A 22,272-nucleotide genomic window follows, 5' to 3' on the forward strand; every position below is an offset into this window, starting at 1 on the left:
CATGACGGCCGTCCACTACATCTTCGTTGCTTCTGCATCTCTCTCCATCACCGCATCATTGACCCTTCCACGATCTTGCGTCCCCCTGCGCTTCTGGCAGCATCTCGGCACCGCCAGCACGCTCTTCCCCATGTAATCCGCCGGGTTCACATCAAACGGCAAAGACGACCTGGCATACTCTCCGCCGTCGTGCTCCATCTCAATGATATTGATTTGCAGCACCTCGGGGTCGGCATCGCCGGGCGCAACGAGGTGGTCAAACGTGACGCCGTAGTAATCGATCTCGCTACCACCAGCCAACAAACAAGTGCCGAAAGTCAGTCAAGCAGTCAATGAACCGGCTCAGAGGATGAGAGGCTCACTTAAGCGGCTCTGGGTTCGTGATCCAACCTAGGTACTCATCTCGAACGACCATGTCCTGCGGTACCCCAGGGTGAGGGTCCCGGCCATATAACGCACGGTAGGTCAGCGTCGCGAGCAACGGCCCGCCGGGTTGAGGAAACGCTGGGAAGATGGCGTCGGGGCTCCATGTGACTCCTGGGAGCAGCTTCTGTATCGAGAATAAAGGCCCCTCGATCTGGATTCTGAGCGGCTGCTCGACCGGCGGTGGGTGCAAGGGGTGTCGTGGCGAACGGATGCACGGCGGGATGCTGAGCTCTAATGGTTGGGGAGGGCTGTCATCTGGCCCATGAGGGTCTATGTGCGATTGATACTTGAGTGGCTTGGGCAATGCCATTATACATCTAACAGAAGTCCGACCGGGCGTTCTTAGTTGGCGGTCCTGTCAGCCGTTGAAATGGGATGATTGCGATGTGCGTTGGTGATGGATGGCTGCTTGTGGTGCAGGGACTGGTGAGACGCAGGTTGCATTCCCGCCCACTGCGAGCCGTGCACGTGGATGTTCTACGCATCGTCAATGACAAGTCTCAATCTCTCCTCTCTTACACGCGGTCCACGCTCAGGAATGGCATTGATTCATGGTGCCTAGGCCGCTCAGAGGGATCTCAACCCAACCAGGACATTCATCGGTATACTTACACGCAAGTCACCCACGCCCGTAAAGGCTACCACTGCGTGTCCCACAGACCTGCCTTTCCAGCAAACGCAATGGCGACGCGACGACGTGTGATGGGTGACGCCAGTCAGGTGGCTGTGGAGTGTAACTTTGGGTTTTTAGTTTCAAGTCACCGGGCGCGATGCCGAGCTCTCCCCCAAGCTTCAGCCGACCCCTCACCTACATCATTCGTTGGATGCAATGCGACCCCTCCAATGCTTGGTCTCTTCGTCACGCCCAGGCCATCAATCGTCTCTCCCGTTCCATCGTAACAGAACTGATATCGCCGCTCTCCCCCACCTCCCCGTCGGCTGCCATCGGGCCCGGCTGTAAACGATCACGCTCCTCTTAGACGGGGACCACGAGCGTGTGTGGTGCACACGGAGCGACGGCCAGCCCATAACCCATGCGCGTTTGCCGTTGATGCACCACCAGAGTCTCAAGTACAAAAACCCTCCTGATCCTGCCTCCTGGCTTCACGTTTGTTTGAATTGAAACCCGTAATTTTGGCCCCAAAAGCAACTCCGCCATGCCTGACAACTCCCCGCTCGCCAGCCTCCCGGACTGGAACAACATCGACGTCATCCACCGCAAGACCCTCCCGCCGCGCAGCTACTTCTTCCTCTACCCCAGCGAAGCCGACGCGCTCACCTTGGACGTCACCCGCGCCAGGGCCAAGTGCCTCTCCGGAACATGGAAGTTCCACCTCTCCAAGTCACCGTTCGAAGGGCCCCGGAGCTTCTACCAGGATGATTTCGTCGCGGAAGAGCGGCCAACAACCTTTACGGACATCCAGGTGCCGGGGATGTGGCAGCTGCAGGGCCACGGCAAAGGGCCTCACTACACAAACTACCTGTACCCGTGGCCCGTCGACCCCCCGCACGTGTCGTACCAAGACAACGAGTGCGGGCGCTACCTCCGGGAGTTTTCCGTGAGCGACGCCTTCGCCGCCGAGGACCACCAGCTGCGGCTGCGCTTCGAGGGCGTCGACTCTGCGTTTTCGGTGTGGCTCAACGGCAAGGACGTGGGGTACTCGCAGGGCGCGCGCAGCCCGAGCGAGTTCGACGTGACGCACCTGGTCCGCACGGGGCACGGGCAGCGAAACGTTCTCGCCGTCGAGGTGTACCAGCGCTGCGACGGGAGCTACCTCGAGGACCAGGACCAGTGGTGGCTGAGCGGCATCTTTCGCGACGTGTACCTCCATGCGTTTCCCAAGGTGCACCCCGTGGATTTTCACGTCGTGCCGGACCTTGATGACAAGTATGAGGATGCAACGCTGAGGGTTAAGCTTGAGATGAGCGAGCCGTGCTCCGTCGAGGTGAAGCTGCTGGACAGGAAGCACCGTGAAGTGGTCAAGACGACCAAGAAGGTCGACAAGACGGCACTCATCGAGCTGCCCGTTGAGAAACCGGACAAGTGGACGGCCGAGACGCCGAACCTGTACACGCTCGTGCTAAACTTTCCAGACGGCAAAGGGTACAGTCTGGTCCAGCGCGTTGGCTTCCGCAAGACGGCTCTTGTCGACGGCGTGTTCTGCGTCAACGGCAACCCTGTCAAGCTGCGCGGCGTGAACCGCCACGAGCACCACCCGGATCATGGACGCGCAGTGCCGTACGACTTTATGCGGCGCGATCTCATCATCATGAAGAACTGTGGCATCAATGCCATACGCACATGCCACCAGATCAACGATCCGCGGCTCTACGATGTCGCCGATGAGTTGGGTTTATGGATCATGGACGAGGCCGACTTGGAGTGCCATGGTTTCGCGGCTGTAGGTGGCGACGCGGCATCGTACACGTCGGACAATCCGGCTTGGAAGGACCAGTACGTCGACAGGGCACGGCAGATGGTCGCCCGCGACAAGAACCACGCCTGCGTCATCCTGTGGTCCCTGGGCAACGAGGCCTTTTACGGGCGCAACCACCAGGCCATGTATGACTGCATCAAGGCGCTCGACGACACGCGCCTGGTGCACTACGAGGGCGACGGAGCGGCGCGAACAGTCGACATCTTCAGCTGGATGTACCCCGAGGTGCGCAGCATCGAGGACTTTGCCAAAGAGCGCGACTGGAAGAAGCCGCTCGTCGTGTGCGAGTTCCTGCACGCCATGGGCAACTCGTCGGGCGCGGCCAAGGAGTACGTCGACGCCTTCTACAAGCACCCACGCCTGATGGGCGGCTTCGTCTGGGAGTGGGCGAATCACGGCCTGCGGACCAAGACCAAGGACGGGATCGAGTACATGGGCTACGGCGGGGACTTTGGCGACGAGCCCAACGACGGCAACTTTGTCATGGACGGGCTGCTCTGGTCGGAGCACACACTGACGTCCAACCTGGCCGAGTACGCCAAGGCGATTGAACCGGTCCAGACGGTGTCGCTGCACCACCACGAGCTGTCGGTGGTGAATCGGTACGACTTTCTCGGCCTCGACCACCTTTCCGGGACTTGGAGCATAGTCATCGACGACAAAGAGGTGTCGTCGGATGGAAACGTGACGATTCCGAATGGTGAGCCGCCGCTGCAATTGGCAGGGCGAGGCTAAGCTGACCGATGACCTAGGCATCCGACCCCATACCCACGGAACAGTGACGCTCGATGGGTTCCACGAGGGCATGCTGCGTGAGGTGGACAGAGAGGCATACATCCAAGTGCAGTTCCGCCTCAGGGAGTCGGCGAGATGGGCTGCGGCTGGGCACTTGGTTGCGACCGGGGAGATCCGGGTGTCGAAGCCGCTCTCCGTTGCGGCCATTCGCTCACTCGAGCCACCGATGCCGAAGCCTACCATTGAGCAGATCACCGACGGACTCCTTACTATAACCTCGGCTTCGGGAGGCTCGATCTGGGGCATCGACATCGTCACGGGTATGCTGGCGAGCTTTCGCCGGGCGGAGCAGCCTGGCGTAGAGCTGCTCACACAGCCAGTCGGGCTAGGCTTTTACCGCGCCCTGACAGACAACGATCGAGGCGGACATGGAAGGCAGTGGAAAGAGCGGCGGCTGCACCAGACAACGAGTCAAGTCCGGCGGATTCAGTGGCATGTGGCCGACGACGGGGTCAGGGTCGAGGTGGTTGAGCGCATCGCGCCACCAGCAGTGGCCTGGGGAGTCGACAACGTCTGGACTTACAGCTTCCGTGGCGACTCTCTGTCCATCCGCATACAAGGAAAACCTGGCGGCCTGGGCCTCCCTGACACGTTTGCGCGCATTGGACTGACAGTCGGCCTCGACGGCGTCGAAAAGGTCCGGTGGTGGGGCCGGGGCCCCGGCGAGTCATACCGCGACAAGAAGCACGCGCAGCTCTTTGGCAACTGGCAGGCGGATGTGGACGATCTCTGGCTTGATTACGAGTTTCCGCAGGACGCGGGCAACAGGACCGACGTGCGATGGGTCGAGTTCACCGGGGCCGAGAAGCGACGCATCCTGAGAGCCAACTTTGGGGCGCTGGCGGGCGCGAGCTTCTCGGCGACGCGGTATTCGACCGCGGACGTAGATGAGTGTACGCACCCGTCCGAGTTGCACGAAAGAAGACGGGATGACGTGCTCGTTCGGCTGGACTGGGCGCACCACGGACTGGGAACCGGATCCTGCGGTCCCTGGACGTTGCCGCAGTACCAGCTCCGGGCGGACAAGGAGTTTGACGTGGAGATTCTGCTGGATTGATGCTCGCGAATCGTAGGAGGCTTTCACAGTCAGAGCAACCAGGTATGCGTTCTGCAAGTGGTGCGCGATCGGAATATGATACGGTGGTGGTTGTCATGTCTTGCTTGCTTTTTGCTGAGCCAGGACAGTTGAGATAGGCGGCGAAACGCAGCCAAGAGTGGCAGCTTGACGGCACAGACAAGCGGTCAGGCCCGGGCGCACATGTTTGACCTGAGTCACAGGGGACGGTGTTAATGCTGCGCTCGTTGGCTGGCCTGCAGCAGGGATCATGGGATCATGGCGCAAATCTGTGGGCGCTCAGCCGACCTGAACAGAGTATAAGTATCAGGCTCCATCCAGCAGACACAGCTTAGGTGCACTTTAAAAAGCTCACCATGGAGCTCGCCGTTGATGCCAGGTCGTTACCATGTTGATGTACCAGTCGCGCCTCCTCGAGCAAGCGGGCTTCCGCCGGTGGGCTGCGAAACTCGACGATGAGACACCGGACCTGCGGCGAGTCGTCGACGCGGGCTCGTGTCGGGCGTGTGCGAGGATCGAGGCGCTGAGCACGAGCAGGGTCTCAATGGCGACAGGTGAGTGTAATTTCGCTTCTTCTGGTTTTCGCTTTCGTGTCTTTTCTCGTGCCGAGCTCTGCCAGGGAGGGCGCGGTGCAGCGAGCAGCGAGCAGCGGGCAGGGAGATGATGTCAGGTGACATTAATGCCCTGGCAGGTGCATTCCATTGCGTGCCGTTCGCTGCCTCGAGGCAGGCGCTACCTTCTGAGGCTACCTGGCATCATCAGCGTGGCCGTCCACAGGGCAGCCTGGACGGGAGGTTTCCAACTTCCAGGTTGCTGCAGCGGCGGCTCTGGTGCCGGCGGACGGGAAGCTGCAGCGGCACCCCGGCACTAAAATCGCCGCCAGCGGGGACAGGGCGGGCGGGACCCTGCGCTGGCTTCCAGCCTTGATCGCGCCCGGCCCCACGGCACGGGGCAGCTGGAGGGTAGGTAGCGCAGGTGGGCCTGGAGTTCCAAGGTTCCAGGCGGTGGCCCAACACGCGCCGAAGTCGCAGTGGAGCTTGGCCTGACGCCATCGCATCTTTGCTTTTGTGTCTTGAATTGCTTCATTGCTCTGACTCTTCCGCCACAACCGCGATCTCGAGGCAGCACGCAATCCCCCCGTCTTCCACAATTGATTCAGATATATTCTTGCGCAAGCATCTTTGTCTCGTCGCGTCCCGATCTCGTCCTTGCCGACCAGCACAAGCATAAGCAGCAGCCTTCGCATCGCTGCGTGCCATGCTCGCGTTCCCGGCCCTGAGCTGACGAGCGAGCCCATCTCGCATTCCACAGACACCGTCCCGTCCTCCACGATGCCAACCGCCACGGTGCAACCAGACCTCTCCTCCTCCGTCGCCACCAGTCTCGAAGCCCCCGACTGCCCCGAGAACCCGCCTGAGCTCGTCCACAGCCTGCGGCACAACAGCACCATCCTCGCGCTCGCTGTCAGCCCCCAACACGATACCATCTTCGCCGGCACCCAGGACGGCGAGATTGTTGCCTGGTCCCTCTCGACCTTTCATCAAGTCAGCACCGTTCAGGCACACAAGCGCAGCATTCTCTCCCTCTCCCTCTCCCCCGACGGATCCCTCCTCTTCTCCAGTGCCGGCGACCCCATCATCAACGTCTGGTGCCCTCGAACGCTGCGGCGGTTATACGAGATCTACGGAACCCACGATGTTGGCGACATCTTTTGCAGCGCCTACAGCCCCCAACACGAGACGCTATACATCGGTGCCCAAAACACCACCATACAATGGGTCACTTTGAACGATGCGGCCGCCCGGGTCTCGCCCAGCTCGCAGAGTCATCCGGATCGGAGAAGCCACAGGTTCTTCGACTCCAAGGCCATTGGCGGCACCAGCACACCGAGACGTAATGAAGACCGGTGGGGACTGATTCCAAAGGCGCAGGCCGTCTTGGAGATTGACGCGGGCTCGGTCCGGCCCTTTGCACACTACGGCTACGTCTACTGCATGCTCATGGCCAAGGGCCCCACGGTCGAGGTTGACGCCGACGACGACGTGCTGATATCCGGTGGTGGAGACGGAACCATCAAGCTATGGCGGTTGGGCTCTTCATCTAAGGACCGAAGGCACGACGAGGACGGCGAGCATGGAGGCATCGACGAACTCATGACCCTCGGCACGGACGATGCTGAGTCCGTCCTCTCCCTCGCCCTGGATGGCTCGTTCCTGTATGCCGGCAAGCTGGATGGCATCGTCGAGCTGTGGGATCTGGATACGACTCAGCGGCTCCGCGTTATCAAAGCTCACGAAGGCAATGTCATGTCATTGCAGATGGGCTGGGGATACTTGTGGACTGGCTCCACCGACGGATGGTCGAGCGTAAGCGTTCTATTACGCTGGCTTCTAACAGGGCAGCTCAAAGCTAACAAATGAAACAGAAATATAGCACGGCTCATTACGGTGCCTATAAGCACGCGTCGGCTGGAGATGTCAGCCAAAAGTACCAGTGTCTGAGCACTTGGAAGGCTCACCAGGGCAAGATTCTTGCCTCGGCCACGACAACCTATAATGACAACAAATATTACATCACTGGCGCCAACGACAACGACATCACCATATGGTCCGTCAAGGACAAGGCCTGCTCGAAGCCCGCGACCGCCGAGGAGAGCGACGACCTGCTCGTCTCCACCCTGTCGGATTTTGTGTCTTACAAGACCGTCTCTTCGCGGCCAGAGTTCGCCGAGGACTGCCGCAAGGGGGCCACGTTCTTGGGTTCCCTCTTCAAGCGGCTGGGCGGACATGTGGAGCTGCTGAGCACCGAAAAGGCTCACAACCCGGTCGTGTACGCCAAGTTTTCTGGCAAAAAGGAAGCAGCGGAAACACGAAAGCGCATTCTGTTCTATGGACATTACGACGTCGTCGCCGCCGATGGAAAGAAGGGCAAATGGGCCAGCGATCCATTCACTGTCAAGGGCACTAATGGGTTCCTCTATGGCCGCGGCGTCAGCGACAACAAGGGGCCAATTATTGCGGCTCTCTACGCCGTCACGGACCTCATGCAGGCCCAGAAGCTAGAGAATGATGTCATCTTCCTCATCGAGGGCGAGGAGGAGTTCGGCTCTCGGGGCTTCGAGGAGGCGGTCAAACGACACAAGAGCCTCATCCGACACGTCGACTATATTCTGCTGGCCAACAGTTACTGGCTGGACGATGAAGTCCCATGCTTGACATATGGCCTTCGTGGTGTGCTGCACGCCACGGTCTGCGTGGACGCACCGCGCCCCGATATTCACTCTGGCGTGGACGGCTCGTACATGATGGACGAGCCCTTGTCCGACCTGACAGGCATCTTGTCCAAGCTCAAGGGTGCCGGCAACCGCATCCAAATTCCCGGATTCTACGATGGCATTCCAGCGATGACGCCAGAGGAGGAAGCTAGATACGACGACATTGCGTCCATCATGAGGGAGCACAAAGGAGAAGCCGTATCCGAGGAAAAGCTCAAGCGGTCGCTCATGGCCCGATGGCGAGAACCCAACCTCACCATTCATCGGTATAAAGTATCCGGCCCCGACGGCAGCTTAGTGAGCAGTCACGCCAGCTCGCACATCAGCCTGCGACTCGTTCCCGGCCAGGAGGTCGACCAGGTTACGAGCGCGCTTAAGTGGTTCCTGCGCCGCGAGTTCTCACACCTCAAGTCGCAGAACAGCCTGAGCATCAACATCGACAACAAGGCCGAGCCCTGGCTGGGCGATCCGACCAACGCCATTTTCCGCACGCTGGGTCAGGCCATCATCGAGGCCTGGCCGAACCGCTTCGATTCGTCGAGCGCCCCGGCGCCTGCGGCGCCAGTGTCGGGCACGGTTGGCAAGGGGGCCTCCAGACCAAAAGGCCCGCTGTTCATCCGCGAGGGAGGCTCGATCCCGGCCATCCGATTCCTCGAGAAAGAGTTTGGAGCCCCGGCGGCGCATCTCCCTTGCGGTAGGGCCAGCGATGCGGCGCACTTGGACAATGAGCGGATGTGCCTCGTGAATCTGCTCAAGGCGCGGGAGATTTTTGGCAAGGTGTTTGCGCGGCTGTAGACTGCTGTGGTCATGACGGTTCAGTGTGGTCTCGACTGAGAAAAATACGCATCGACCCGCAGCCATCGTCAAGATAACGGCAACCACAAACTGTATTACTGGATAGCCTTTGTGTTGGGACTTGGGGGTATTTCTTATCCGGAGCATACGCTGTGTGCATTCAATGGGTGGGTTGTGACGCAGGTCCTGTTTGGGCCGGCATTCGCACAGCTGTGTGTATCATTACCTAGGGACCTGTGTGGGCGAGTCTTCTTTAGGAGTTGGGTGTTGAGAGTCCGAATCCAGATTGGCTGTCGGTTCCGGGCTTGGGCAGAATAGAAATTATAGAAGCAGTGACAGGCAGGAATTCAAGGAGCTCAGCTCCTTAAACACGTATCCTGCCATCTGTACTGGTTAAGGCCCTTTGTTCCGCCATGTATCCGTGGACTTCAATAGGCAGGCAGCTCCGGAACGCAAGAGCACTCTATGGTTGTTATTCAGAACAAGCAGCTCCAAATTCATCCATTATCATAGCTACATGATAAAGTAATAGTGTCGGATAGATACTTGGTCAGGTATAGAACTTGTTCTTCAAAGAACATAGCGAAAGTTTTCATCGCTGTACGGGTTGTCGGCCTGGTCATTCGTGTTCCCGCCCGCGGCAGCCCTCGCCGCCCTCTCGCGCTCCAGCTTCCTATTGCTTTGCCAAAGGACCATCATCTGGAGCGCCGCCGCCACGGCCACGATGAGCGAGCACGCGCAAGACACCCACATGCCCCTGCGGTAGAACGGCTTGTCCTTGACGGGAAAGATGTTGGTGCCGACCATGGGCCCACACTGCCCGCCCGTAGCGAGGATGGCCAGGGCCACGGCGCGCCGCGAGTCCGTGGCGTGCGTGTTGCTCACCCAGGCGAGGATGATGGCGATGCACACAAACATTTGCGTGGCGAGGAAGAGGCCGAAGTAGCGCGGGGCGACGCTCGATGTGGTCGCGAGGACGGCGTAGCCGACTGCTGCGCTGACGGCGGCGCCGATGATGAAGGGCCCGCGGATCTTGAGGCGGTCGGAGATGAGGGCGCAGGCGATGATGGTGATGAGGCAGGCGATGTAGGGCGGCGCGGAGAGGCCCTGCGACTGGACTGTCGTGAAGGCGCCCATTTGCGAGATGATGGTGGGGATGAATAGGGGTAGCGAGGAGAAGGCGACGTTGGAGCCAAAGTACATGATGGCGGGCAAGTAGCTGCGGTAGTCCAGAATTGCCTGCAGTGCCTGTTTCTTTTGCAAGCCTGCTCGGGTCAGTCAAGTTCGTTGCCCGTGGCCCGTCACAACCCGCATCTTATGGACTTCATGTTGCTCACCTGTGATGCCGGATCTATCACCTGGCTGTTGCAAGGACAAGTCGATGGCAATCTCTCTCTCCCGAGGCGTCAGGAACTTGGCCGTGCTGGGCCCGTCGGGGATGAAGAAGAAGGCCACAAAGGCGAGGAGGCAAGTCGGCACTCCCTCGACGATGAAGAGGATCCGCCACGGGGCGATGCTCCCACGCGCTTGCGAAATCCCGTACGCCAGCACGCCGCCGTACGTGCTTGCTGCTGCAGCTCCGGACAAGAAGATGCCGATGCGGAGCCCAACCACTTCGCGAGGGTAAAAGTATGACAGGTAGAGTGTGACGCCTGGCCCGTAGCAGGACTCCATGATTCCTAGGAATACCCTAGAGATCATGAGCCCGGCCCATGACGTGCATACGGCCTGCAGCGTTGACACTAAGCCCCAGGAGAAGACGCAGAAGGCTACCCATATGTGCGGGGGGATGACCTGCCAGCCAACGCATAGCCACTGGGAGAGGACATCTGGACGGTGCATGTTAGATGTTGGCTTTACACGCACGAGTATCAAACAAGGTGTACATAAGACTGCCGCAAAATCCAGGTGGCCACTCACAGGCAATGTAAAAGGCTGTGCCTAGCCAGTCGTATCGCCTCCCGGAGATGTCAATGTCCTGCTCCATCCCTGCGATTCGAGCATTGCCCAGGTTGCTGCGGTCAAGCACGGACAAGGAGTAGAGGACAAAGAGCAGGGGCAAGAGGTGCCTGTCGAGCTTGTAGATTACTCGCTGCACCTCTTCTTTGGTATAACTTGGGCGCCCGGTGCCCAGATCGATGCCCTGCTCCTCGCCTTCATGGTGATCGGTCTGGCTCTTCTCATCGGGGAGAGGCGCAGCCTCCGCCGTCTTGGCTTCAGGGGGGCCGCTGGTGGCCATGGTTGCGTGTACGCTGAAGCGTTGTGGAACGTCGTGTGGTCAACTCCCTCTGCTGGTAATATGAATCGCTGGGCAGAGTGGATAGCTGTCGCACAGATAGGGCGACGGCTCGTGCCTCGTCGATTATATAACTTGTGCCACTGATAGGCCATGTGAACCTGGCAGGCTATATATACTGGGCTGGGTGCCATCCATCTCATTGACTGTCTTACCCTTGGGCATGCTTGCTCGACGGGTTGAACGGCCGCAGTGTATGACGCGTAGCGGTCATTTTGCAGCACCGATGCTCGCGCTCGCGCTCTCGCTCGCGGAAATTTGGCCGTCACCTCCCGTATGAGTCCAGATCGCCCCCATCCAGGAGACTGAACCACACCTGAACACGCGGCAAGCACATCCAGGTCTCCAATCAGTGAGCTGCCGACCCTACTTCTATTGGCGCAAGACATGAGCTGCAGGTCACTATGACTTGTCTACCAATGCTCTTCTCCGGGTACGTTGTGACGCACGGGACCGAGAGTGCACCCTGCGCCGATATGGGGGGCGTGTTGGTTCACAGTCCGACACATCGAAATCGCGAGCAGGGGGAGGGCTGCACAGACGGATCGGATTTGCCTTCTTCGGGACCTGGTCCCCGCGTTTGTGGCTTCAGCTGCCACGACGTTTTGACTGTTGGATATTGCGCGCCAAATGCGGCTGGTTCGTGGCTACACCATGTTCTCATGGTGTTGTGAATCTCACGCATCGCGGGAGGGATTACTGAGTGAATGAAGGTGCTCTTACGTGCTTGGAGCCGCAGATAAAGCTGTAGATACCACCCAACGGCAGAAATTCACTACCCTGGTGCAGGGCATGTAGCCGAATAGGTTATGGTCGCTTGCTTGCAGCGCCCATGTTCCACAAGTGCGAGCACGAGCGCTGACCGCCAGCCTGGTACCGAATATGTCGGCGTTCACACTGAAAAGTATCCTACGGGATATACGGAAAATACCGTCGTTCTAGCGCTGCCGATCAGTCCATGTTGGCGTCGTAGAAGTCTTGGCATCGAATGCAGGAGAAAAGGTCCCGACTCCTGAGTCTTAGATCGTGCCCCGGATTCAGTGTGGTTGTTTCGCATTAGCACAGGCTTTCGATAACATCCCACCAACAGACGAGACGCTTGCTGCACATGCTGTTGGTCGAATGCGCTGGAAGGACCAATATAGGCTTAAGTTTAGAATTATTAAATAAGAAAGCTGGAAGTAAACCAGAAGAGCCACTCCATGAGATTCCTCGCCTGTGACATAGAAGAAACACATTTCGCTGCATGCCCTACACCGTACTTACGCATAAGGTCTTCCCGTGACTTGTCTTATACGCCCGCATCCGAAGTAGACGAGTCTTCCATGTGTCTCTCAAACGTGATCTTACCCCGCACAAATCCTCCGGCTGCCGAGCTCAACCAGACCCTCTCCCCATCGACAACGTCCTTGACCACAATCAGACCCTCCGTCACGCCGGCACGCTCCAGCGCCCATCTCCTTGACACCCCGAGCTTGGCGCCGCTCTCCTCGCGCGGCGTCCTCCAACCCCATACGCCACAATCATCCTGCCGCCAAAAGTACACCGTCGTGAAGCCCCCATCCATGACCTCGCCCTCGGTATTAATAAGCAGCACCTCGCCCTGAGTAAAGGGTGTCGTGGGGTGCAACCCCACACGGGCCCGAGCCTCCGAGTATGGTTGTCGGTATGTCGTCTTGTGGCGCGTCAGAAGCGACGGCACCATGAAGCCGTGGTCGACGTAGACTGGCACTATGGGGACTTGCTTGGACATCTTCTTGTTGGGCAGCGGTAACGTAGTCGGGTACATGGGAATGGCGGGGACGATCGGACGCTGACCAGACATCAGGGTCAGTTGGCCGTCGACCTTGAACGACACGCGCACGATGAAGAGCCGATCTGGCGCGGTGGGGTCGACGTGCTCCCAGCGCAGATGGCTCTCGATCTCGCGGAGGAGGACCTGGTGCGCCTTGGGACTGCTGAGCAAGGACACCACACTCGTCCACTTGAGCTCCTTGGCGGCCAGTAGCAGGCGGTCGATGGCGTGCTGGAGGAGGTAGCACTGCGGCGCCTCGTCGACTTCCTCGTCGGGCACCGCCGGGTTACGAGGCATCCCATGGGAGTACGCAAGAGTTGATATGATTTCGAAACCCGGGGCGGCCACGACCTCGTCGACCCCGATCAGCTGCTTCATGCTGTGCCCGAGCATGGCCATCGGCGTGTGTCTCTTCCTTGCGTTTAGCCTCGACGACGGCTTTTTCTGGAGAAACCGTGAGTGCAACGAATGGGCCGTGGCCGCCGAGTGACGAGATGGGGGACAGGCAGAATAGTTCCCAGATGTAGGAAACAAACATGGCTTCCACGGTCAGGGGAGTCATTGTTTAGAGCGGAGGGCGAATGTTCTCTTTGTATCCACAAAGAACCCAGTCGATGCGTTGGAGGATTGGGGCATAGTTTTGACTCTTGGCCTGAGCCAACGTCGCCGACATTTCACGGGGAGGTAGTTTTGTGTGGTGGCGTAGCAGCCGGTCTCACGGATGACAATGGCACGACGCGAATAATGCCTGGGGTGAGGGACTGCTCGGCAAGGCCCGTTACACGAATAGGTGGTGGATATGGCCAGATGGGGAGCTTGCCGAACGACCCCTGCCATCAATATCGTATCGGATTGTCTTCTCTTAGCCATGCTGTAACTCGTCCGAGTCGGTGGTTCGGGTATCGTCCCATGTCCCAGTCGACTCGAGCCAACCCTGAGCCCGGCCACTACGACCTCAGATCATCGAGACAGGGTTCAATCATCACCACCGCATCTCGGAGGGAGGAAGCGGCACGCGGGCAGGGAGCCCACATGGCCTGGCGCTCACATTGGCGGGCCTTACGTGGAAAGGTGAGATTTAGGATCCCAAAGGATCGGCTGGTGGTCATCCTCCATGCGGTTCCTGGATGGAGGCCCACTGGGTGAGACGCTGCGGCGGCGTACCATTGGCAAGCCCTACGTCGTAAAGCCGGTGGTTATACCCCATTTCGAGGAGATGCTGGCGACCTCCTTGAAATACCGGCTTCCCTCCGTTCGTGATGGATTTGATGCGTCAAAGTCTTGGTGTGGGCTGTGCTACGAATCGTCATCCGAACCACCGCCCCTATGGCAGAGTTCAGCGAGCGAGCAAAAGTTCCCGGATGCCATGGCCACGAGCCCGCAGATTCTGTAAGTCTACGCCGCAGGATCCGAGATGAACGAAGTTGCTGTTGTGGTTAGATGGATCAAGCCAAATCCCTAGTATGGCTGGAGCGACAAGTGCGAACATTGGGGTTCGGCGGGCAGCCTGATCAAGAGACGACGCAAGTAGACCGCAGGTAGCTTTACGTTGTCCACGCGCAAAGGTAATCAACGTTTGCCGACCGCTCTTATGTCACATCTCACGAGACTGCAGTCGAGATCAATATTGTGATGTATCTCGAGGATTTCTGTAGCCTCATGACAGGTCCCAGTATTAGCCTACGAGGGTAGGTGCCAAGCACTTGACAACACTACAAAGTCAATGTTGGAGACCGCGGGGTAATTATCGACGCTGAAGGTTTACCTCGGCCCACGACGCGCGACACTAGCCATGGTAGCTGGACCTCGAACCAACGTGCCGATCTCGTGCAAAAGAGCATGTTGACAGAGTTGACACTATCGACATGCTGCATAGCTCCCCCACGCATACATACAAATGCCGCCCCGGGCGATATTGAGGTGACGACGACGCCATCACGGAGAGATTTCGAAGCTCGTCAGGCACGCGGCCAGGAACACCACCGGCTGCATCACCCCCACGTCCCGTCACCACCGTCATGGGCCCGACGCTCGCCGAGCTCGGCATCCCGGCGTCGCTGCAGGGTGCGTCCACGGTGAGGCGGTTGGACGACACCACCTATGAGGCGAACCTGGATCCCGCCTTTTGCGTGCGTGCAGGTATGAGCCATCCCTTGCCCGCCTTGACCCCAGCGCGCGTAGGCAATCAGATAGACCCCCAATCTTCTGTGCACCGCACAAATGATGTGCACATCCGCGGCGAGACGGACCCTTGGACGACTCCAAGACTGACTCAGGCTGACTGCATCGACGAGCAGTCCCCAACGGCGGCTATGTCGCCTCCATCTTCCTCCAAGTCGCCAAGGCGCACATGACGCCGCGGGGCCAGCCCGACACCATCGCCGTCCACTGGCAGTTCCTATCGCGGACGTCCAACGGGCGCGCCGTCCTCAAGGTCGACGAGGTCAAGACGGGCCGCGCAATGTCCGTCCTGCACATCACGCTGCACCAAGCCGACCTGCTCCCCTCCCAGCCGTGGGTGGCGCCCAACAGCCGGAACCGCGGCCAAGTCGTGGCGTACGTGACCAACCGCAACATGGACGACGAGGCCGGCGTGTCGTTCCAGACCGGGTGGGCGGTCCAGCCCGCGCCTCCGCCGCCCATCGACTTCTCCAAGGTGCGGCTCGGCCAGGACCCCCATTGGGCGCGCATGGAGATGTTCCTCATGCGCCAGCTGCCCATGCTGCACAACCTCGAGTACTACGTGCCGCGCGTGGGCCAGCCTCTCCCGGCCACGATGGACCTCTGGATCCGGCTCGCGAACGAGGCCGACAGCCGCTTCGTCGCCACGTCGCTGGGCTACGTCGCGGATGCGGCGGCGCCGCTCATCGTCGAGAACTACCGCCAGCCTCGCGGCGATGGACCGTTTCCCGCAGACTCGTTTCCGCGGAACAAGGGGTTCTGGTTTCCGACCGTGTCCATGGGCCTCGACGTGCGGAAGCGGTTGCCTCCGGAGGGCGTGGAGTGGCTGCGGCTGCGCATCGCGACAAAGGCCATTATAAACGGGCGGTACGATGCAGAGCAGGTGGTATTCGATGACAAGGGAGATTTGATCGCCACTTGTCATCACGTCGCGATGGTCGTGGACGTGGCGAGAAACACGGCCGGAAGAGGCCAGGCAGTCAAGGCGTCTCCCAAGGGCAAGATGTGACCGCTCGCAGCGCTATGCTTTCGACAACTAGAGGCATCTCACACCTGTACTATACAGAGGCTTCTTTCTTCCTTTTCATGAATCGACGCAATTAGCAGCGAAAATGATTTCTGCGATAGGCCCTCATGCTCTAACCCGCCCAAGCTGGCTCGGGGCTTGCCGGCGGTCTCAGAGAGCACCACTTGCACGTCGACAACACCCCAACTGCCGCCGTGGCGGTATTTGCAAAGGAAAGACACATCTCGGAGCGGGTTATTGAGCGAGGACGCATTGTGAAGCTGGGTAACTGTGAAGACAGTAAACGCTTTGAGCTGGCCTCGGGTTGGACGCACTCCAGTACATTGTAAACGCATGGGCTGTTGTGCAGCGCTGCAGGTGCCGATGTAGAAGCAATGCTGCTATATCGAAGATGCAAGCGAGACGTTTGTCAGCGGCGTTGAACGCAGTTCATGATTCGACCTCTCGCTGCGTTAATGAGAATCGTCCCATCTAATGGCGGGTGATCCTGGCATCGTTGATCCATGTCAGCGGAGACTGGGGCGCATCAAGTAAAAGTGCAGCCCACTTTCAGGTCCAGCCCACTTCCAGGTCCTTCCACTCCAGGGCCGGCACGAAGCCTGGGCAGCACCAGCGGACACCAGAAAACCTTCAGCACAGCTTGGCATTCGGCGGCGAGCATCCAATCTCGAAACATCTTCGCATACCCCCTCGTACCTCCATCCCGTGGCAACTCAAAGACAAACGCCACGACAGGCCCGGCACGATGCCGATGCCGATGCCGACGCACGGCTGTTCCCGACGCACTGCGCCCCCCCTTGCACTGCAACTGCACATGGAGCCGCCAGGGCGTGGAGGCGCAGCTCGAAACACCGACACCCCTGTCCGTCTGCCTGCTCCCCAGTGCAGTTTGCGGGTGACGGGTCCCTCTCTGCCGTCGCAAATTCCGGGGCAAGCAAGCTCGATCATGCGATTGAAATCCTGGATCCTGCTCGCAGCACCGCCTGCGATGCGTTACACCGCGCGGTGAGAGAGCCGCCCAGCGCTTCGTCTGCGACCACCGCCGCCGCTTGGGCCGCAATCGCTCAAGGCCTCACCAAATCGCGAGCGACGGCCAACGGGGAACGCGAGCGAGCGAGACTGGCGAACCATCGTTTGTGCGACGCGGGTGCTGACGACGCACGAGCCTGCGGTGCCGCTCGCCCGCGACGGCAGACCACCCCCCAGGACGAGGAACGCACAGCATCGACGTCGATCTCGACAATCGCAGAGGCAAGCAAGTGAGCTGTCATCGCGGGTTCCCGAACCCTGAACCGCCGCCATGGGTGGCAGCGACGAGGTCATTGTAGCCGTCGTGGCGCTCATCGTCTCCGTCGTGGCCCTGTCGGCGACCTTCATGCAGGTGCTCCAGCAGTACTATGCCTCGGCGTCGGGCTACTCGCAATGCAACGACAAGGTCATGGGGGCGTGGGCGAGAACAAAATCACGGCGCTTCTCGTGGGAGGAGCTGCGGTTCGAGGTGCAGTTCGACGCGCCCGTCATATTCGTCTCGCCCCCGGACAACAAGAACGGGCCCATCCTCGGCGCCCCGATATACTTTCTCGACGGGACGCAGCGGAGCATGGAGGAGACGCACACGGCCGACGAGATGGACCTGCGCAAGGAGTACCACTCCCGGTCTGTGAAGGAGCGGATACACACGGCCGACAACGAGCGCGCCTCCTGGCTGTCGCTGCTCTACGCCGTGCAGAGGATGGAAGCCAAGTCGCTCGAGTGGCAGCAGAAGCGCTACGAGCAGCTGGGTCCGCCTGGCAACTTGTGCGAGAAACACGGGCTGCCGCAGAAGCCCCCCTCGCTCCAGGAGAGCCACACCCTCACTGTGGCGCTGCAGCGCAAGCGCAGGAGCTGGGACACGATGCCGTCCTCCGTGTCGAAGCCGTACGCCACGACCACCATGTGCCATCTCATCGAGATGATGGCCGCCCTTGGTGTCTACTGGAAGGAGTTTGACCGGCGACGGGATCGCTACCGGGGCGAGGGCAATGGCTTCATGGTCCTGGGAGAGAGAATCAGCGACCTGGGCCTCATGTTCGCCTTTCAGGTGTACGGCGAGTGTCGCTTCGAGTACAACCGCGTCATCCCTGTCGACTACATCAAGGAGCTATGCTTTGGCTACGTGCCCACCATCTACCGCGAGACGTTTGACCAGCGGCGACTCGGCGCCCCGAGCGACGAAGTCGAGAACTTGGGTTCCTTGCAGATGGCCAGCAGGAGAGAGGTTGCCGAGACCCTCGTCGTCATTGGATGCAACAAGAACACCGTCCAGTACTATTTGGAAGAGGATAGCACGACGACACACCTTTTCCCGTGTAAGCAACGTGTTTCCTCCGGACATTGAATATTCGATCTGCTGACACATGCAGTCTCGTTTGAGATCCTGGGCATGCTGAGCCAGACGTTTCACATCAAGAACAGCTACTTTACTTATATACCCAACCCCACGTCTGACTGTTGGGACGAGCGGTCGCTGTCACTCGTGGGGGTGTTGGAAGCCTACAAGGACTTTTCGGCTGTCCGCCTCCCGGGGGCTACTCGTAATGAGTCTATATATGGCCGCATCGTTGCCCACATCGAAACGATACTGAGCCACCAAAACAACGGAGACGCCGCTTCGCAGCTGCTGCTCCTTGCGGCGCTTCACAACGCCCTGGACGACGCCGACGAGGTCTTGACGGCCAAGGCCAAGGGCTGCTGTCCGCCGACGGACCCGCCGAGGTCGCACAAGAGCTCTCTATCCCGCGGCAACAAGAGGCCAACGCCCGCCCAGCTCGACGGCGCCGAGACGCAAAAGCAGAGACGAAGGCGCGAGATCGTCCAGGACGTCCTGCGGTCTCACATCCAAGAGGTGCTGAAGCTACTAAACGATCCCAACGACAAGGGCTCAGACACGCAGTCGCTGCTCGTCCCGGACATGGCTCCCCCGTCGCCCGGCAACTCCCGCTACCTCAGCATGGTGGGCCCCTCGCAGGCGCGCTTCGAGGACATCAACGAGGAGGCGCCCGAGTTTCGGCAGCACAAGTTTATGGAGGTGTATTTTCAGGTGATCCGGGGCAAGGTCATCCCCCGCGCGTGGGACTCGGCGAACCGCAGGGCAAGCTTCACCGGGCAGGACGGCGTGCGCCGGAGGGCGAGCGTTGCGGGTGCGCCGCCGGGTTTCGGGCTACGGAAGCGCGGGACGGGCGGGACGCACGCGAGCGTGGCGGTGCAGACCGATCCGGGGACGGTGACGCCGAGTATCTTGCCGCCGGCGATGGCGGGGGCCGACATCAACAAGCCTCGGCCAAGTCCGCTGGAGAATGAGATCCTGCCCGATGAGGAGGCTGGCGTCGAGTCGGACGACCACAACATGAACCTGGCCGTGGGCATAGACGACGATACAGACGGCGAGGAGGGGGACGGCGTGCCGCTACGGAAACCAGAGTCGCTGGCCAACCAGCCCGTCTCGCACGACGACGTGTGGTGCACGCTCGTCTTCCGGATGATTTGCTGGTTGATGCTGCACGACTTCAACAAGCAGGACGTGCAGGTGAGCAAGAGCGAGCTCCTGGGCAGCCGGATGCCCGTGTACATTGCGTAGAAAAGGGACCGACCCCTGGGAAGACTGGCCGTGGGGGTGGTCTGTCCATTGTTACCCTACATACATATAAGGTACATGTATGTACATGGCACAGCATTTGGGCCGCCTCCACAGATACAGCAGCGTGGCTTTTACCCTTAAAGGCGAAATAGGTCAATCCGGAATGCAATACCTCCGTAGAAGCCTGGGACATGATTCTACCCTCCTTACATAACATCAAGCCCCTGCATCCTCGGCAGTCGAGACGCCGTGATGTTCATCCTTGCCTATCTAGATGAGTCACCTCAGCAGAGGTTACACCCCAGAAAGCCAACACAGGCCGCCAGAGTCGCGGCAGATGGGCGCGTCTGAGAGAGCATGCGGTTCGTCACGTCTATCACCATGTTAAAATCCACTTGTTTGTCACTGAAAGACAACAGCTGCAACCATTCGGCCGCTTTGACCCCATTGGGCCCGCGATAGCTGTACCCGGACTCCCCGAGCAGTGTCGACTTGATCTCCGACACCTCCCTGCCGCCGATGACGGTCAGCATCTCGGCATAGACGCACCCGAGGGAGAAGACGTCCGTAGCTGTGGTGCGCTCCTCCCCCCGGACGACCTCGGGTGCGCTGTAGGGGAGAGATTGGCCAGTCGGCCCACTCGTCACGTCATCCAAGCTCTGGAAGCCGTGCGCAAGGTCGAAGTCCGTGTACAGGATGTTGTCGTCGTAGATGAGCAGGTTGGATGGCTTGATGTCCTTGTGCTTGACTTTCTGCCCGTGGATGTACGCCAGGCCCTTGGCCAGACAGCCCAGCCACCGGCTCAAGCAGGCCGTGTTGGCGGTACCGTCCTTGTTCTCCATGTACTTGAGCAGATCCGAATCGGCGACGGGCTCCATCAAGATGTAGAAGTCAGGCTTGATTGAGTAGGAGCCCAGCACCTCAACAACGTGGACGTGCTTGAGGCGGTCCATGAGCAGTAGCTCGTCTACGAAACGCTGGCGCTGATCCGGCGTGATCCGCATCGTCTTGCGCGCACAGATGGAGCCGCTTGCGAGGCTCTGTACCTTGTCCACCCAGCCCGCGCGGCCAGACCCAAGTATGTCGCGGAACTCGTACGGGTCCTCCCCGCGGTTGAGGAAGATGTGCCGCGGGAGATGCACGTTCATTTCCTGTCCCGCCTCGCCTGAGATTTGGTCCTGCATGCTAGCCAGCAGCAGATCGGAGATGTCTGAGTGCCCGACGAACTTGGCCGCCTGCAACGCTGTGCCGTGGAGTCCGCCACGCTTGAATGGATCAGCGCCGTGCGTCAGCAGGAGCTCGACAATTGCACAATGGCCGTGGTAGGCTGCTGCTTGGAGGGCCGTGCCGTGAGCGCCGCCAATTGCATTTATGTTAGATGCCCCTCTTTCGAGGAGCTTTGAAACCAGCGGCACCAACCCCAGGCTTGAGGCGTAATATAGAGGTGTCAAGATATCTGGAAGTTTGTCTGAGGCATCTGGCCCGAGAATCCACGGTTGGTCTGGGTTAAAGAGTTTGACCCAGTTCTGCAGGTATATTTTGTCTGTGTCATGGAAGAAATCAGCGGCCACACGGAGCAACTGGTCCAGGTTGTCATTCAGACGGTCAGCTTCTTGCATGTGGTAGTGCCAGAAACGAGCAGCGTAGGTGGCCAGGGGGAAATGTTGCGGAGAACCCGGAGGGCTGACAGAGTCGGGCTTATCCAAAAGGCACAGATACCGCAAGCACAGGCGGGCAATTTCGAGATGTGGGTTCGGCGGAAAGAAATCAGAGCGTAACTCAATAACAGCCCGGATCGTGGAGTGGACGAGAGACACAGCCTGGAAGCTCTCCTCTTCGGTTTGAATAGTGATTGGGTGCGCCAATCCCGACAACATCTTCAAGATATCCTGGGGCCTGAAAAGCCTCATCTCGCGTGTCAGGATGGGATCCGCCGATTCGTCGACGGCAACAACTTCAGCTAGTTCCTCCACCCGAAGGGGACGGCGCGCGTACGCCACCCACATCAAGGCCCTAATTGGAAATTTGGATTCTTGTTCGAGCGTCCGGCGTAGGGTGTTTTCGTATAACCTATCCACGCCTCTCGGCATTTCGCGCAGTCTTTTTTGGACATCTGCTGGAGAGTACGCCTCTGTTATTTCCCGCAACTGGAGAAGAGCAGATAAGAATCTGTCCCGATGATAGTCAGAATTACCGGGCTCTGTTGTGGGCACACAAGCACGTTATTGCCTCCCACTTACGATCCGCATGCCCCTAGGGTTATATCTCTCTTGACCTCGACCGCCAAAGTCTTCGGCCAGTACTCCGTTTGTTTAGCCAGCTCTGTGTCGACCATCCGCGCAATGTCCTGGTGGTTGTAGTGGCCGATTTGAATGGTAGCAGTATATTGGAACAGCTCCATGACCACCGGCACAGCTCGGGTTGACAGAAATAGGTGCAGCCCGTCAAAATTCCAATTCATCATGCTTAGCAACGTGGAGGTGAGACGCCGAATATCCGAGCACTCATCGAGTGCGTCGAGAACGATATAAACATGTCGAAACTTTCTGATGAC

The 22,272-nt window shown here is 59.4% G+C and overlaps 7 protein-coding genes across 7 annotated transcripts; 4 read left to right on the top strand and 3 right to left on the bottom strand.

Moving 5' to 3' along the window:
* Positions 1-1,583: 1,583 nt before the first annotated feature.
* Positions 1,584-4,716, top strand: PLICBS_007808 (beta-galactosidase (Lactase); the record flags this gene model as incomplete). The annotated part of the gene is made up of 2 exons (XM_018321281.2): positions 1,584-3,564; positions 3,617-4,716. The coding sequence occupies 2 exons, from the start codon at positions 1,584-1,586 to the stop codon at positions 4,714-4,716; spliced, it is 3,081 nt and encodes a 1,026-aa protein (XP_018181178.2).
* Positions 4,717-6,065: 1,349 nt separating this feature from the next.
* PLICBS_007809 (uncharacterized protein) lies at positions 6,066-8,803 on the top strand (the record flags this gene model as incomplete). The annotated part of the gene is made up of 2 exons (XM_018321282.2): positions 6,066-7,100; positions 7,160-8,803. 2 exons carry the CDS (start codon positions 6,066-6,068, stop codon positions 8,801-8,803), a joined length of 2,679 nt encoding a protein of 892 aa, XP_018181179.2.
* A 570-nt stretch (positions 8,804-9,373) lies between these two features.
* PLICBS_007810 (uncharacterized protein) lies at positions 9,374-11,042 on the bottom strand (the record flags this gene model as incomplete). Its single annotated transcript, XM_018321283.2, has 3 exons — positions 9,374-10,068; positions 10,141-10,632; positions 10,724-11,042. The coding sequence occupies 3 exons, from the start codon at positions 11,040-11,042 to the stop codon at positions 9,374-9,376; spliced, it is 1,506 nt and encodes a 501-aa protein (XP_018181180.2).
* Positions 11,043-12,390: 1,348 nt separating this feature from the next.
* Positions 12,391-13,293, bottom strand: PLICBS_007811 (uncharacterized protein; the record flags this gene model as incomplete). Its single annotated transcript, XM_018321284.2, has 1 exon — positions 12,391-13,293. The coding sequence occupies one exon, from the start codon at positions 13,291-13,293 to the stop codon at positions 12,391-12,393; it is 903 nt and encodes a 300-aa protein (XP_018181181.2).
* Positions 13,294-14,912: 1,619 nt separating this feature from the next.
* Positions 14,913-16,084, top strand: PLICBS_007812 (uncharacterized protein; the record flags this gene model as incomplete). Its single annotated transcript, XM_018321286.2, has 2 exons — positions 14,913-15,033; positions 15,192-16,084. 2 exons carry the CDS (start codon positions 14,913-14,915, stop codon positions 16,082-16,084), a joined length of 1,014 nt encoding a protein of 337 aa, XP_018181183.2.
* Positions 16,085-17,402: 1,318 nt separating this feature from the next.
* On the top strand, positions 17,403-19,718 carry PLICBS_007813 (uncharacterized protein; the record flags this gene model as incomplete). Its single annotated transcript, XM_018321287.2, has 2 exons — positions 17,403-18,450; positions 18,505-19,718. 2 exons carry the CDS (start codon positions 17,403-17,405, stop codon positions 19,716-19,718), a joined length of 2,262 nt encoding a protein of 753 aa, XP_018181184.2.
* Positions 19,719-20,002: 284 nt separating this feature from the next.
* On the bottom strand, positions 20,003-22,119 carry PLICBS_007814 (uncharacterized protein; the record flags this gene model as incomplete). The annotated part of the gene is made up of 2 exons (XM_065601246.1): positions 20,003-21,887; positions 21,959-22,119. The coding sequence occupies 2 exons, from the start codon at positions 22,117-22,119 to the stop codon at positions 20,003-20,005; spliced, it is 2,046 nt and encodes a 681-aa protein (XP_065457318.1).
* Between the last annotated feature and the right edge of the window lie 153 nt (positions 22,120-22,272).

Source organism: Purpureocillium lilacinum (assembly GCF_023168085.1).
Source record: "Purpureocillium lilacinum CBS 284.36 DNA, scaffold_5, whole genome shotgun sequence".
Taxonomy (NCBI): Eukaryota; Fungi; Ascomycota; class Sordariomycetes; order Hypocreales; family Ophiocordycipitaceae; genus Purpureocillium; species Purpureocillium lilacinum.